The 14,404-nt window shown below is 33.4% G+C and overlaps 1 protein-coding gene across 2 annotated transcripts in view; it reads left to right on the top strand.

The window, feature by feature from the left end:
• LOC114166203 (midasin-like protein) overlaps positions 1-14,404 on the top strand; it is a 45,377-nt gene that overhangs the window by 27,774 nt on the left and 3,199 nt on the right. For both annotated transcript variants that reach the window (XM_085668099.1, XM_028050895.2), the window contains exons 42-71: positions 348-489; positions 576-665; positions 937-1,060; positions 1,303-1,457; positions 1,605-1,718; positions 2,377-2,526; positions 4,637-4,816; positions 4,894-5,070; positions 5,188-5,289; positions 5,424-5,648; positions 5,742-5,864; positions 6,457-6,538; positions 6,636-6,766; positions 6,858-7,022; positions 7,251-7,326; positions 7,412-7,524; positions 9,653-9,714; positions 9,817-9,930; positions 10,155-10,223; positions 10,311-10,467; positions 11,408-11,565; positions 11,644-11,747; positions 11,861-12,084; positions 12,194-12,436; positions 12,646-12,867; positions 12,957-13,115; positions 13,203-13,427; positions 13,508-13,813; positions 13,891-14,034; positions 14,174-14,383. In XM_085668099.1, coding sequence (XP_085524225.1) covers positions 348-489; positions 576-665; positions 937-1,060; positions 1,303-1,457; positions 1,605-1,718; positions 2,377-2,526; positions 4,637-4,816; positions 4,894-5,070; positions 5,188-5,289; positions 5,424-5,648; positions 5,742-5,864; positions 6,457-6,538; positions 6,636-6,766; positions 6,858-7,022; positions 7,251-7,326; positions 7,412-7,524; positions 9,653-9,714; positions 9,817-9,930; positions 10,155-10,223; positions 10,311-10,467; positions 11,408-11,565; positions 11,644-11,747; positions 11,861-12,084; positions 12,194-12,436; positions 12,646-12,867; positions 12,957-13,115; positions 13,203-13,427; positions 13,508-13,813; positions 13,891-14,034; positions 14,174-14,383 — 4,546 coding nt within the window. The remainder of the gene's footprint in view (positions 1-347; positions 490-575; positions 666-936; positions 1,061-1,302; positions 1,458-1,604; positions 1,719-2,376; positions 2,527-4,636; positions 4,817-4,893; positions 5,071-5,187; positions 5,290-5,423; positions 5,649-5,741; positions 5,865-6,456; positions 6,539-6,635; positions 6,767-6,857; positions 7,023-7,250; positions 7,327-7,411; positions 7,525-9,652; positions 9,715-9,816; positions 9,931-10,154; positions 10,224-10,310; positions 10,468-11,407; positions 11,566-11,643; positions 11,748-11,860; positions 12,085-12,193; positions 12,437-12,645; positions 12,868-12,956; positions 13,116-13,202; positions 13,428-13,507; positions 13,814-13,890; positions 14,035-14,173; positions 14,384-14,404) is intronic.

Genomic DNA, 14,404 nt, shown 5'->3' with positions numbered 1-14,404 from the left:
CTTTCTATCGGTTAAAAATATTTCAAATAATAGAGCATACAGTCCTTATTTATGCTGCCCATTAATATTCCTCCATTTCCTTTTATATTTCCACTTAAAAAGCAATGTAGTTAGCTTTCTCGTTTGTGTTAAAATTAGTTTTATCCTATATATTTGACTACTATTATTTCTCATTTATAACAAGTCTGTAAAATATTTAAGAATCAGGTAGATATATTTTGACATCTACGCAGGTAGCAGATAGTTCTCTGTTTTGCATCTTAGTATTTTGTTGTATATGACTATAACTAATGTGAATGTTGAACATCTTGTTACTGAAAGTCTCATCCTTTGGATAACATTTTCAGGCAAAGCACACATGCCATCAAGGAATTTTGGATGCAATGTCTCAAGTGTAGAGTTACCTTGTTCAATCTGTGGCATTGTTCTCATCATGGAAAACATCTACCTAAATTTCTTTTATCCGCTGCTCGCTCTCTTTTTCAGCAGGTGAAATGATTGTTTTCTTTCTATTTCAAAGTCACTTGAGTATAAATTATTATACTGATTCATGCCTATGGTATGGTTAAGTGCAGATTATTTATGCACACAGAAAATCATTCGATGCGGATCAATTTGCTAGAATTAAATCTACTTTTTCTTCTTCTGAAAAGGATGCACTTACGGTATGCTTTAGACTTCTCATAAGTATATTATACCTGTATTTAAAAAGTCCGTGAACACTAATTATAATTGATTAAGAAATGCATAATAGTTATGTAAATTTCCCCCTTTCTGTGTGTATTTATGAATGTAAAATAATTCCCAAAACGTTTGGCTGAATTAAAAGAGAGAACCTTCATCAACAATTAACAGTTGCTATGTTTTACGGATTCTGTTTAAATGGTTATAATCTCCAAACATCAGTTTTATTATTCTCATTCCCGTGTTATCTAGGAAGAAAGCATCTATATTCTGAGCTCTCTTGTTGCTTCATCGAGACATCAAAGGATGAAAAACTCCGTTCAGAAGTTCATTGTTCCATTGCTTAGAGAACTGTATCTTCAGACTAATGCTTCCGGTAAATCTGCTAATTATTCTCCACTTTAATAAACATGTACAATAACTGACTGTTATTTTCATATGGCCATAAAAGTTGAGTAAATTATAAAAATTCTCTTAATACAGTATTCTGTTACATTGTAAATTCTTTATTATAACTGTGACCTGGGAGCAACAATTACCTATTATATATGTATCTTTATTCTTCTTGTTTAGAACGTTCTCTCTTATATTTATATTTCTCTTTTTTAATTGTCCCAGATTTCAATTTTACTATTGGTTGTGCATGGGCGCACATTGGAGCATTACGCATTCACCTATTGCTTAGCTGTAATGAAATTGATCCCGCCATGAAATACTATTGCAAGTACTCTCAGCTCATCGAAAAAATATCAACACTTGAACTTGAAATTCAGGTATTCTATAGAGATGTATAAATCAGTTGCGTGCCTTTGTTTTCTTGTGTATTGAACACGTGTTTGGTTAATATTTTATTACTTCTAGTACTTGTTTGATGATTTATACTATGGGTGAATTATTTTCTATTTACTGAATTCATTTAGGTGCGGAAAGAGTGTGGTTATTTTGCTGGACAGTTTTTGACACACGAGTCTGACAAAAGAAAAACACAGAGGTTGGAAAAGCTTCAGGCAGAGCGTCAGAAGCTGGAAAAAAAGGTTTCTAGATCCTTATGTTTTATTGTGTTTCTGGTTGGTTATATTTTTTTCATGTTTTATATGTAATTATTGGCTTGCATGATTACCATTTATGGACTGGGTGTCGAACGCTGCAAAGTCATTGTTGTTAGTTTTCTGTTTCAGTCTGATGGTTGCATTAAAAACTTACTACTTTATGCATCTGATTCTGTTAAGAAATAAACTGTAGTGATGAGTGATGCAACAAAAAAAACAGTGGAAAAAATGGTGATTTGAAATCGCCTATTGTGGTTCCCTCTAAAGGAAGCTTGGTTTTCTAGTCAAATTTCTTGTGGAAAAAAAGGTTGTTTCTTTAGACACTTTTATTATTGGCAGTTTCACATGTCAGTTTGTTTTGTTGTGATTTTAGTTGAACTTTGGCTGTGGTTCTACAAAACTCTATTGATATATTCTACACCTAAGTCAATTTTTGTGGCATCGATCTGATAAACCATGCAGTGTATGCTGGTCTTACCATCTGTATTTCATTATCTTTTTCAACTGCATATTAACACCCTGTACCCTCTTTCTGTTTCTATTTTCTAATTTAGAAAGTAATTTACATTTGATCTCTATCTACTTTGCTGCTCTCACCCTTTAAAGTGAATGATGAAAACTGATGACGGTTGTGTTGCCTTAGATTGTGTTTCGTGCTGAACCATGGAAATACAAGAAGTTAATGAATGAATGTGATGACTTTCTTAAACTCGTTGATGGTTTGGAAGCTTTGCTGAGTAGGAGCACTGCTGAGGAATTACAGCAGATTGTTGACCATGCTTGCAGCTGGCAGGTATTACTGCTCATCTATTTATGAATAAAAACTGGAACACATTTTGATGACTTATTTAAGCACTGTATATAACATTGGCGTAAATGTTGCAATGCTTAGAGTGCTTTTGTTCTTTTTAAAATTCTGAATAATTTAATTAATGCTAAATGCATATTGTAGTTTGAAAGAATTTTTAGAATGTATTAATAAAAAGGGCAGATGAAATTAACAGAACAGCCTAGAGAAGGTAGTTAACTAAGCAAATCTTACTCATCTCTCCTACCTGACTAAAAGAACCCCTGTGAAGTAACCTTTTTCTAGGCCCCAGGGAGTCTAAGAGAACTTCTGTAATGGCTTGACCATGGTAGCATATAGATTAGGTATCTGAATCTAGAGAAATCTATATTTCATGTCCTCTTGCCTGGTTTAGGATAATGTATAAAATTAACTATAGGTTATGTTAAAGCTTGTTCTTACTGAGTACTTAGGATCATTTTCATAGGTTATGGTTTGAAGAATATTTTATTCTTTAAAAATTTATGAACAGATTGACAAAAGGTGCAACAATGGGTATCTTTATTAAAAGTGTATAATCCTATGGCTGCTGATCTTTGTAGTGTCATCTGCAAACAATTCTAGGGTTTTGGGAGGGACATCTCATTATTGAAGTCACAACTGCTTTGGACAATGGAAGTTTGGACTTAATCGTTTCTTGTCCCATCATTGACTGTAAATTCTACCTTCTGCACACTGGGGGTTTCCATGAATGGATTTATAATAGTGCTACTACTCAATCAGAAAATCCACCATTCCTTTGTTCCTTTCGATGGAAAGGTGCATCTCGCATGTTTAACATGTATGTTCCTTCTAGGGATTGTGATTGTGACGTGTCATTGGTATGTCAAAGAAAGTGGACCATGTAGAGTGTATTCCCTATTCAATCATCTTATTTAAAGAATTATATCACTGATCGGGTGAACACAAAAGAAGGTAAGTGTTGGATTTTTCAATAGGGATTCATTGGGGAGATTCAACTACTATAAGATATGATCTAAACACATAATCCTTTATGTGTTTATCACAAAGGATTCGTACACATACCCACACTCACTCACACACACAGACATATAGGATGATAAGTCCTTCATAGATTTGGTGATGACTTTTTCGTTGGCATAGATTGAGAGAGAAATTTGGGGTGGCACCTATATCGACAGATGGTAGAAGTTTGCTTAGATGGTCTGCTCATTCACATAGAAGACTTATAGAAGGTTTGGTAAGGCCATGAAACCACATAAAGGGTAGGCTGATTACTGGAGGTAGGATGATCTACCATTTAGAGGTAGATTGTTTTTTTACAGTATAGGAGTGATTTAGGACACAACATTGTGGACCATCCATGAATTTAGAAGAGTCCAAATGAATTAAAATATTATACCATTGTGGATTAAAATTTCAATGCCTAAATATATACTTTGACTGGAGATATTGTACCACGCTTTTCCTTTGACTCCGCATTTGTGCTAAAGATTATCTGACATTCTAAAATTTTAATTTAGGGAACAACTATGCTCAACTGTTACCTGTATTTGGTAATGTTCCTGAGGTGTATGGATAGTTTAGCTCCCTATGGTGTTAGAACTTTAATTTTTACTTGGTGAGATGATGTACCTCCTTGTATTGTCTCTTAATTTTCTGGAGATAGATGTGGTCTCCCCCACATTTCAGATTCTTTTAGTGGGCTTTGGTTTGGACAGCCTACTTTTTGTATTTTTTTTCTATTAATTGTATTAAGAATGCTGCATGCAGCCTGTATAGTGATGCATTAGCATTCTTTCGTTTTGAATTAAATAAAGCATCTATTGTTTTCTGATTGGTATGAAAGTATGAAACTACACAGCTCACAGCTCCCAATTACTTTGATCCCTTGAACTACTTATTGTTTGGAAGTGAAGATACTTTCTGTTCAATATAGAAATATCAGAATAAAATATGATTTGATCCTTTCTTTTCAATATAGACAAAATAAAAGATACTCCTTTTTCATTGGCTAATCTGGAAATAACAAAATCATGTTTTTTGTTGAACTCATTACCCTTCTCTCATTCTTCTTTCTGGTTTTGAATTGCAGGAAACAGCTACATGTTTTATTGATCGATTAATGGATGAGTATGCTGCATATAGTGACATTATTCAACCAATTCAGGTTGCTGTGTATGAGATGAAATTCGGATTGTCACTGATTCTCTCAAGTACCCTGGAAAAAAAAATTTTGCATACACTTGGGGAGGAAAATATCAACGTGGTTACGGTAGGCTATTTCATGAGATTTGTTTTGCTGGGATTTTCTTTATATTTGTTTGGGAACTAACATGATGAGCATGACAGGAAATGATGTACACACTTATGCGCTTCCCTCAGGCTGCTTCATTTAAGTTGATTTCTGTTAAGCATGACATTGAGTTGGGCTTGCATCCTTCATACAGTTTTGACTCTTGTTTGGTAGATATGGATTTGATGGAAAGGCTTGTTACACTTTCAAGTGATGTTGCTGGTGATAAGATGGTATATATACTGTTGAATTAAGTTCCAAATTGTAATTCTAAAACAATATTTTGAATTGTGTAATTTCAGACTTTATTATTTTTATTTTATGGTTTGTATCTGAATCTTCACAAACAGGTATCTGTGGTGCAAAATAGAGCTGCTATCTATTGGAGTATTTTTGTTCAAATTGCACATCGTATTGGTAATGCTAAAATAATTGATGATAAATCTTACACGGTCAGTTTCTTTATTTTGGTTTTTCTGTTAACAAATTCATTTATATTTGCTTAAAATATTCTATATTTTCTGTTATTTGGTTTTCTCTGTTAACAAATTCATTTATATTTGCTTAAAACATTCTATATTTTCAGCTCTTGCACAAGATATTTGATGAGTTCGCCAAGCTTTGGTTGAGTACAAAAGCTTACACAAAGTCAAAGAGTGATTTTGATGCTCAACAGTACAAGTTTAGACCTCGAGCTTTTCAAATTGAGAGTGTTATTGATGTTGAATTACCACCACTTGCAAATACATTTTCCCCTGAGACATTTTTTGAATGGAAGGAATTTTCTTCTGATGAAAACTCTGCTGACAAAGTAATCTTTATATGAAATTTCAATGTTGTATTTGTTTTGTTGATTGCATCCTGTACGTGTTGGTTGTCTCAAATGAATTGTTTATTCAATCAGATGGTATCCTCTGAGGAATGTTTCGCATTGGATGAAGAATGGAAGCAGTTGGAAGAGTCTATCCTCAGCCATGTGGTTCTCATTCACAATCAGATATTTGGGTCTAGCGATCTAGTTCAGACCGTGAGTCTTTGGTCTCTGTCTTTTATAAATTCAAGTTAGAATATGGTTTCTGACTTGAAGTTAAAGCTTTTTATGCTAAGTTTCCTAGTTGATGTATCTTGTTTATTATGTGTTTCATTGTGTAGCTGGTTAAAATAGGTCAGGCTAATTTTTTTTACTCTTTCGGTGTATCTTTGGTAAAGTGAGATTCAGAGTTTCATCATGTAGTAGTTCTATAAATTGAATTGCCCTAATTAAGCTATTAAGTAAAAAGCACATGCATATGTTTATATCTAATGTGCTCTGTCCTGCAAGTTCCCTGTGGGGCTCGATGACAGGTGGCAACATGCATCAAAATTTAAATCACATATTTGTAGAAGCTCTAAAGTATGTGATAATCAATTTTTCCGTAACGCTTAAGCTGTTGGACAAAAGCCCATGAATAGTTTTATTTTCTGTAATTAATGACACTATTGTTACGAGGTCTATCCACTAACAACCATGACTTAGGGAAGTTTTAAGCATAGCTAACAGCCATTACTAGTGCTGATTTGTTGTACATTTTAATTTTTTTTTATATTCCCTGTGGTTATACACTTCATTTTTTGTTCAGCCTGGAATATTTGAAGTTTCTGATGAAGATCGGATGCATTCCTTTACAAACTCATATTCTTTGGGCATTGATTTAATCAAAGGTAATGTCATCAATGCATTTTTTTTTTTATGAAAGGATTTAAACTGGACATTGCTAGTAACATCACGTGTTTTCCATTCTTTATCTTGTTTTCTCAGGTGTCCACTCCATAAATTTGCCCAGTTTAGATGCTAAACTCATGCCAGAACACTTATTTTATCTCTGTTTAGACTACAGAAAGAAGTACCTTCTGTCTCACAAATCTGCTACTAGATACAATTTCTATAAGGTGCGTAACTCCTTTTTATTTTTTGGAGCCTTTTATGTTTTTACCATTCTGTTTTCATGACTGTGTTTTCTTTACATTTTTTCTCGTGAAGGATTCAAATGCTCCTGAAATGGTACACATGTTGAAAGTACTTGGACCTCTCCAACAGCAGATTCTTCCTCATATAAATGAGTGGGAAGTTCATAATGATCTTCAGAAAATTTTGGATGTAATTGACATGCTCTTGACTCTCCCATCAGATACTCCTTTAGCGAAGGTAGTAATCATGTACCAAAATTGTGTATGTCATTTTATTTTCCTTCAATGAACATGATTACTAAAAGATTTTTTGAATGTACTCCCATTTCTCTTATCAAATATGGATTTATTTTTAGTTATATGCCCTTAGAAGTGTTTTACTGTTAACCCATGCTTCTTAAAATACAAAGAACATGTTTTTATTCATGACTTTACAGTTTTGTTTTAACTGTTCTCTCCTCTGTAGGCTTTTTCAGGGTTGCAGTTTTTACTTCACAAAGCTGAAGTGATGCAAGAAAATGGTTCAAAGTTCCCCCTTTCAAGTATGTATTTTCTTTTAAGAGATAAATTTGAAAATGTATTCTTTGGAATTACTAATTTTTTTGTGTGTGTTTATATGAATTGTAGATCAACTCAAATCTGTTAATGATCTGTTGTCATCATGGCAAAAGATGGAACTAAATTCTTGGCCTGCTTTGCTTGATGAGGTGATGGATCAGTATGAGAATAATGCAGCCAAAGTAAGTGACTTGGCTTTCCATTTTTAGTATTTTGTTATATAAAGAATGATAGAAAGAACAACTAAAGATCCTAACTATTGTGTTGCTTCAATCCATTTGCATCACAAATAACATCAAATCTTATTAATTCCATATCGTATGTAAAGCATTAGTTGTGCAACATAGAAAACATCAAATTTGTTATATAAAATAACTATTGAATTGAATAATTACGTGATACTACTCAGTACTCAGCTATTGGCGTTACATTTTTTTTTTAAATTATGTTTAATCTAGCTGTGGGAGATGGTGTGTACATAAGTTTGGGGTGTTTTCAAGATAATAGTATTAGCATTTTTTATCCTATTGTAATTCCAAATTTGGGGTGTTTCCAAATTCATCTGGTCAGATGTTAATTCTGTTCGCTATGTTGCGACAATTGCTGATCGAAAGGGTTTTTAAACAGTGGTAATGAAATACGGGTTTTTTTCACTGAATAGATCGTCTACACCAACATGTCATGATAAATAATATCATTAAATATGGTTAAATTAATTGGGATTTGCTTATATTTAAGTCTATGTAATATGATAACTTTTTTATTTACATTTAAGTGTAGAAAAAATTTAATATAGTTGACCCTAGTTTCAAAGTACTTATTATAAAATGTTAATAACTTTATTGTTTAAGATAAGTTGTGATTGGATACCATTATACTAAAAATATATAACTGCATCATCCAACCAAGTTCATCTTTCACTACATACCCAAAAGTACTAGAGGAAGGATATGGTGTCTGACTTGTTGCTCAATCTTCACTCCCCCATCTCCTTGATTTTGATTGTGTTTGATTGCTCTTTTTCTCTATATTTTTAAAGCTCAAAATTCTCTCCGAACATACCTTGAAGCAATTATAAAATCCCATGAGTCAAAAACATTATCTAACTCAAACTAGCACAGGAAGGAATTGTCTTGTAGAATTTGGAAGATTCAGGATATGCATTTAGCACCAAAGTTGTCTATTGAGCCAATAAAAGCATGATTTCTAATATTGAACAAAAAGTTACATGTTTTTATCAACTAAAGTTGCCTGACATTTTCATTAAAACATATTTATCTGTAGATTTTTCTTGGAATGCTCTTTGAATCATGAACCTGAGGGTTTTGTCAAGAGCTCAGTGTTTCTGTTTATTTTTTTTTTTATGTGGGCCTTTGCCCCTGAATTTTTTTCACTGTCTTGGAAGTTGTTTGTTTCAAATTTTATTGCTTTTGTGCATGTTAGTTGGCAATGCCTCAGGGTGATGATTTATGCTAGCGTTGTGGATAATTACATCTTTTGCGGTCACTCCTCTTCTAGGAAAGTTCCCTTTTTGTCACACTTGTGTTATTGAACCTTTTTTGTGTGTTTCTGTTGTTATTTCTGCTCTTATACCAGTTCTTGGTCTCTGATTGGAGTGAAAATACCCAAAGTGGCCTCAGGCGGTTATCAATAGGTCGTTGTGTTTTGATGTTGGTGGATTCCTGGTGATGATTTTATGCTACCATTTGTAGATATAATTACGTCATTTGGGGTTACTCCTCTTTTAGGAAAAATTCCTTTTTTGTCACGCTTGTGTCATTGAACCTTTTTTGTGTTTTTCTGTTGGTATTTCTGCTCATGTACATCAGTTTTGGGTTTCTGATTGGAGTGAAAATACTAAAATTCTCGTATCTTGTTTGAGATCTAAGATTGAAGATTGTTTGTTTAGACCATTACTTCTTTTCTCAGTGTGAATTTCTCTAAACTTGGATAAATAATTTTATTTGTATAAATAAATTAATATATTATTCATCTTGTATCTAAACCTTCTGCATTATGTTCATTCAACTATCTGCTATGCTACTACAGTGTTTGTAGGGTTTGCCACTCCATGTGTGATCCATGTTGATGACATTGACTCCAAGTCCATCATTATGTTGTTGATTGTCTTATTTCCTTCCAATGACTCCTTTAATGAAAGCAATGATCGACATCTTGCATTTTTTTTAATTTTCTTTATGGGATGTTTGTCACTTGTATGTACTTGGGAAATAGATTTTCTTTTTTGTTTATCTCAATATTTTTGTTCAATGTAAGAGTACCACTCATTGTTTCTTGATTTTGTTGCAGTTGTGGTTTCCTCTGTACTCTGTGCTTCTACCGAACTCTTGTGAAATATCAATTATCCAAAGGCATGTTACAAGATTAAATTCATTCTGTTTGCAGCTTCATCTTTTAGATTTTTTTACATGTTTTTGTGGAGTTTGTTTTAATTATGGTTTTGGATTTTGCAGTCTTGAGGACTTCATACATACATCCAGCATTGGGGAATTCAAGAAACGTCTTCAGCTTCTTTTTTCTTTCCTTGGTCAAAATCATATCAGTGCATCTTTGAAAATTAATTCCAGGTATAATTTGTTTCTTTCTTGAAAACAAAAGGAAGAAAAGTCATCTAAGTCAGTAGAATATTTCACTTAATATTTTCAATTCCATCAAACAAAATATAGTTGTTTTTGTTCTTTTGACATGTCATATTTTGATGTGGTGGAATCTATAGCATTAAATGTAGGACATATGCTAGCTTATTTTAAAATTTAATCTGAAATCCTTTCCTTATTATTAAACCCTGCAGTTCTTATCAGTTGGAGCAGTCAACATTCTTGTACAATATCTTTGGATTTTATGTGCAGTTCTTACCCATGTAAGTTCCTTTTACTTACTGTTTCTTCCATTTTTTGTCTATTTTTTTCTCGGCCTTAATGCCTATCAAATTGTGCGCTGACTGCAGAGTATTGAAGTACATTGATGCTAGTAGGAAAGAGGTTGGTATTGAACTAAATAAACTAGTGAAACTATGTCGGTGGGAGGATGGCAAGAGTCATTTGTCATTTGAAAGCATGAAAAAGAGTCGACAGAAGCTTAGAAAGCTTATACAAAAATATACTGTAAGTTTCAGGCTGTCTATTTGATTATGCAAAAGCAAATTTGAACATGTGCAACTTTTTTTTTCCGTTTTTCACTAATCCTTCTTAATGGTGTTAATTTCATTCATCAATTATTTGATTACAACATTCATAAGCTACACATACTTTATCGGCTTCTTTATAGGGTTTTTTTGATTTCCACATTTTTAAAATCACATACCGCTAGAAATAGGTGAGCATTGTGATACACTTAATTAGACTTGATTGGTTGGATTAAATGTTCTTGCTGATCACATATGGACCTTAGTGATGTACTGGTAGTTGTCGATATGTTGTCATACTAAATACTGTTATTCCTGAGATATTTTTTTCCAACTACTTTGCGCGTGCTTGGTACATGCATCATAATCTTTTTGGTATTCAATGTATTTCAATTCAAGTTATTTTTCTCTTTGAGAAATAGTAAGGGTTTGAGAGGAACTGCACATAATGTTCTTTGTGATGGGAGCATGGTTTGAGTATATTCACACTACAGCTTTGCAAAGAACGATTTGTTGCATATACAGAGGCATGGAAAGACACTTTTAGCAAAAATCAATGGCCTTTTCTCCTGTTGTCTCTTGTGTGTTGTTTCCTTGTTGTAATTATCTTGTGTTAATATAATGTTGTACTACTTGAAACCAAATTGGAATATCTAATGGGACTTTGGTGGATCTTCTAACATCTAATGTGTTATGAATACAAAGTTGTAGAATATTTTTGTATCTGAAAGGGCGTAGACACTAGCAATTCATTTTCCTCATTGGAACTTTTCTATTCCCAGCCTTTTATTTGGGCAAACTTTTAGTTTTTTTGCCTTGCTATCCGTCACCTTGATTTTTCTTGTCTGTACTCACTAAAATTTGTAAATGCTTCTTGAAATATGATATTGATATTTTGCTCTCTTTTGTTATTGGTGAAGGATGTCTTGCAACAACCCGTGTCTATTTTCCTTAACCTAGAAGGTGCACAAAGAGGAGGAAAAACACAATCTTTTCATAATCATAAGCCCATTTATGATGTTACGAGCAAGGGTTTGGTTGATGGTTCTTTTGATTTGTCATTGTTCAGTGAAAACAGGTTATATTCGGATGCGTACACAGTATAGCTTAATCTTTTATAATTTGAGTTGTTTTAACAGTGTTTTTCTTGGTGTAGGTTCATGTGGTTTGACAACTTTGGCAGGGAATTAGACAGTGCTTTGCAGAACTTGTTACTTAAGAAAACATCAGTATTGGATATTATTCCTTTACATCAGAAAGGTGTTGAAAGTTCCTCCTTCTCCCTTGTTTTATTATCCTGTTCTTTTTTATGTTCCTTGTACTTTTGTCTTGTTTTCTTGTTCAGAAATATTGAAACTTAGTAATCTGTGCAGAAATTCAAAGCATATTTAGACCATGTGATTCCCAGCGTACACTTGACCTGAAAGGATGGAAAGCTGTGTGGCATATGATTGAAAATATATATACCACAGCAGTTGACTATGGTAATCTTTGGAAGGAAGATAAAAAGGGTCAAGGGAAGAGAAGAGCTTTGTCTGAGCTTCTTAAGCTTCTAGAAAGCAATGGACTGTCTCGACACAAGTCAGCTTATACAGCAGTATGAAACTTGGCTGTTTATTTTCATGAATGTCCAGATTACTTAATAAAATTATCTAATAAAATCCCATTTTCAATTTTTCCTTTGTTTTATTTGAACTAATATACAGGACCAGCATAAAACTTGGTGGTTCCTTCAGCTTTCTGGGAACATATCGTATTTACTCCTAACAAGTAGTAGATTACAGTGTGTAACCCCAGGAATTCCTGAAGTTGAAAGTAAGAGTAGTGCCGAAGAATGTTTGCTTATGGAGTGGAAAACTGCCATTGATTATTACTACAAGAGTGTTGTGTCTGTGCTGCTTATGCAGCAGATGTGCCTCAATCCGCACAAAGATATAACTCTAGAACAGGTGAAATGACTTGTTCAAATTACTTGTAGTGTAAGATTCATTTGGTTTTCATATGCGTGTTATTTTTTTCTTATTTTTACTTTGCATTATATAGTGTCTTCCACCCTGCTACTTTTGTGCAGGGATTATTTATTTAATAATTGAATTTTTCATATTTGCCCACATGTTTCTTTGACTTCTGAGTCATATAATATCTTTGGTTTCTGTAGGTTGACAGTTCTAGTTCTTTCCTCAATCAACTTATTCAGATACAACAAAAGCAACTAACTGCTGCCAGTGCATTCAACAAGCAATTGGAATGCTTTAGAGAACGTGTTTCTACTCTGGGGAAAATGTTTTCATTTTCCTCCTCCACTGATAACGAAAGAAATTATATTTGTTCTATTATTCCAAAACAGTATGCTACTTATAGGTGCATGTGGCAACAAAAAGTAAGCATTGTTACTAAAATTTTATTTGGACATCTGATTTTGGTTGTATTTTAAATATTTGTATGAATTCTTTTTTCTTGATCATGCAGCAATTGTTTGATACTCTGTATGCTACATCACGAGAAGAATTGCTTTTACTGAGAGTATTAGAAAGTAGCCATTTAAACACATGCAATAGAGCCAGACCCTTGGTCAGTCGGATGATTGCTTTCATTGAAGAATTTTTACCGTTGTTCTGTAAATCAAAGGTGCATATGTTGGTTTTTTGTTGTAGATTTCTTTGAATTTGCAGTAGTACCAATTCTCTTCTCTGATTCATGAAAACATGATTACAGGAATCATTGGATTGTTACCTAATTGGGAAGTCCAAAGCTGTGACTCCAGTGACTTCTTCCTTGCATCCTTGCATTGTTACTCAGGAAATGGAGCTGCTGGTTTCTGAAAACTTCAAGACCATTTGGGATTTTAAGGATCATTTTCTTGAACTGCAGGAGAAAGATTTGGATAGGAGCACAGTTAGAGAAGTTCTGATCCAACATTTTCTAGAAATAACTGACAAGGTACTTGGTATTTTGACTTATCCTTGTTAAACCTAGTATTTTGAAATTGAAAATTGGGGATTAAAAGATGTTTTCTTCAGGCAAAATTAATCGAGGATGAGTTTACAACAGCAAAACAGGGAAATTTTGATCAAGTAGATCTATCTGGAGATAGATTTTGTGAAAGAAACTCTGTGGAGCTTAATGCCAGGTTCAATGAAGCCCTTATGTCTACATATCAGCATCTTGCATCTGTATTGCAGAGTTTATGTTTGCCAAGCAATATTCCTATGGTTGATGAGTCCATGGAAAAAATTGTTTCATGGGAATCACTATTTGAGTCATTTGTTACAAATCTTAGCTTGGACACATTATGTGAGGATCTTTTCAAAGTTGTTTCTTCTGGGGTAAGCTTTTCTCTTTGCATGTTTTTTAGTACACTTTGTTGCTGTATAATTAGTTTGACAATACCTTTGCTGTGTAGGAGATGTTAGTGAATTGTTGTGACGATAAAATCAGCAGTTTTTCATCTGTTGGAGCCCATTTTAAAAGCCTACATATGTTCATGGATCAATTACTAAACTTTGGTGATGAACTCATGAAAAATTTCTTAGCCATGCACAGATCAGTAAGGCTTAATACTCTCCTCATTCTGTATATAAGCTCATTTTATTTCTATGATATTCTGTTGATCAGTTGACATATTCTCTATTTAGACAATATATCATTTTCTATTTTAAGTTGGATGGTTGTATGTCATTTTGCAGGTATCTGTAACAACTCATGTTATTGCAAATGTTTTAGCTTCTTTATTTTCAAAAGGTTTTGGAATATCTCCCGCTGAAGACCAGGAAGACGATGGAACTCTTGATACCACTGGAGATTCAAGTGGTACAGGCATGGGAGAGGGTGTCGGATTAAAGGATGTCAGTGATCAGATTGCTGACGAAGATCAGTTGATGGGAACAAGTGAACAGGTAAGCTATTACTTATATATT

This window comes from Vigna unguiculata, chromosome 10, assembly GCF_037176805.1.
Source record: "Vigna unguiculata cultivar grain cowpea cultivar isolate G323 ecotype 2 chromosome 10, ASM3717680v1, whole genome shotgun sequence".
NCBI lineage: Eukaryota > Viridiplantae > Streptophyta > Magnoliopsida > Fabales > Fabaceae > Vigna > Vigna unguiculata.
This window is presented reverse-complemented; position numbering and strand designations above follow the sequence as displayed.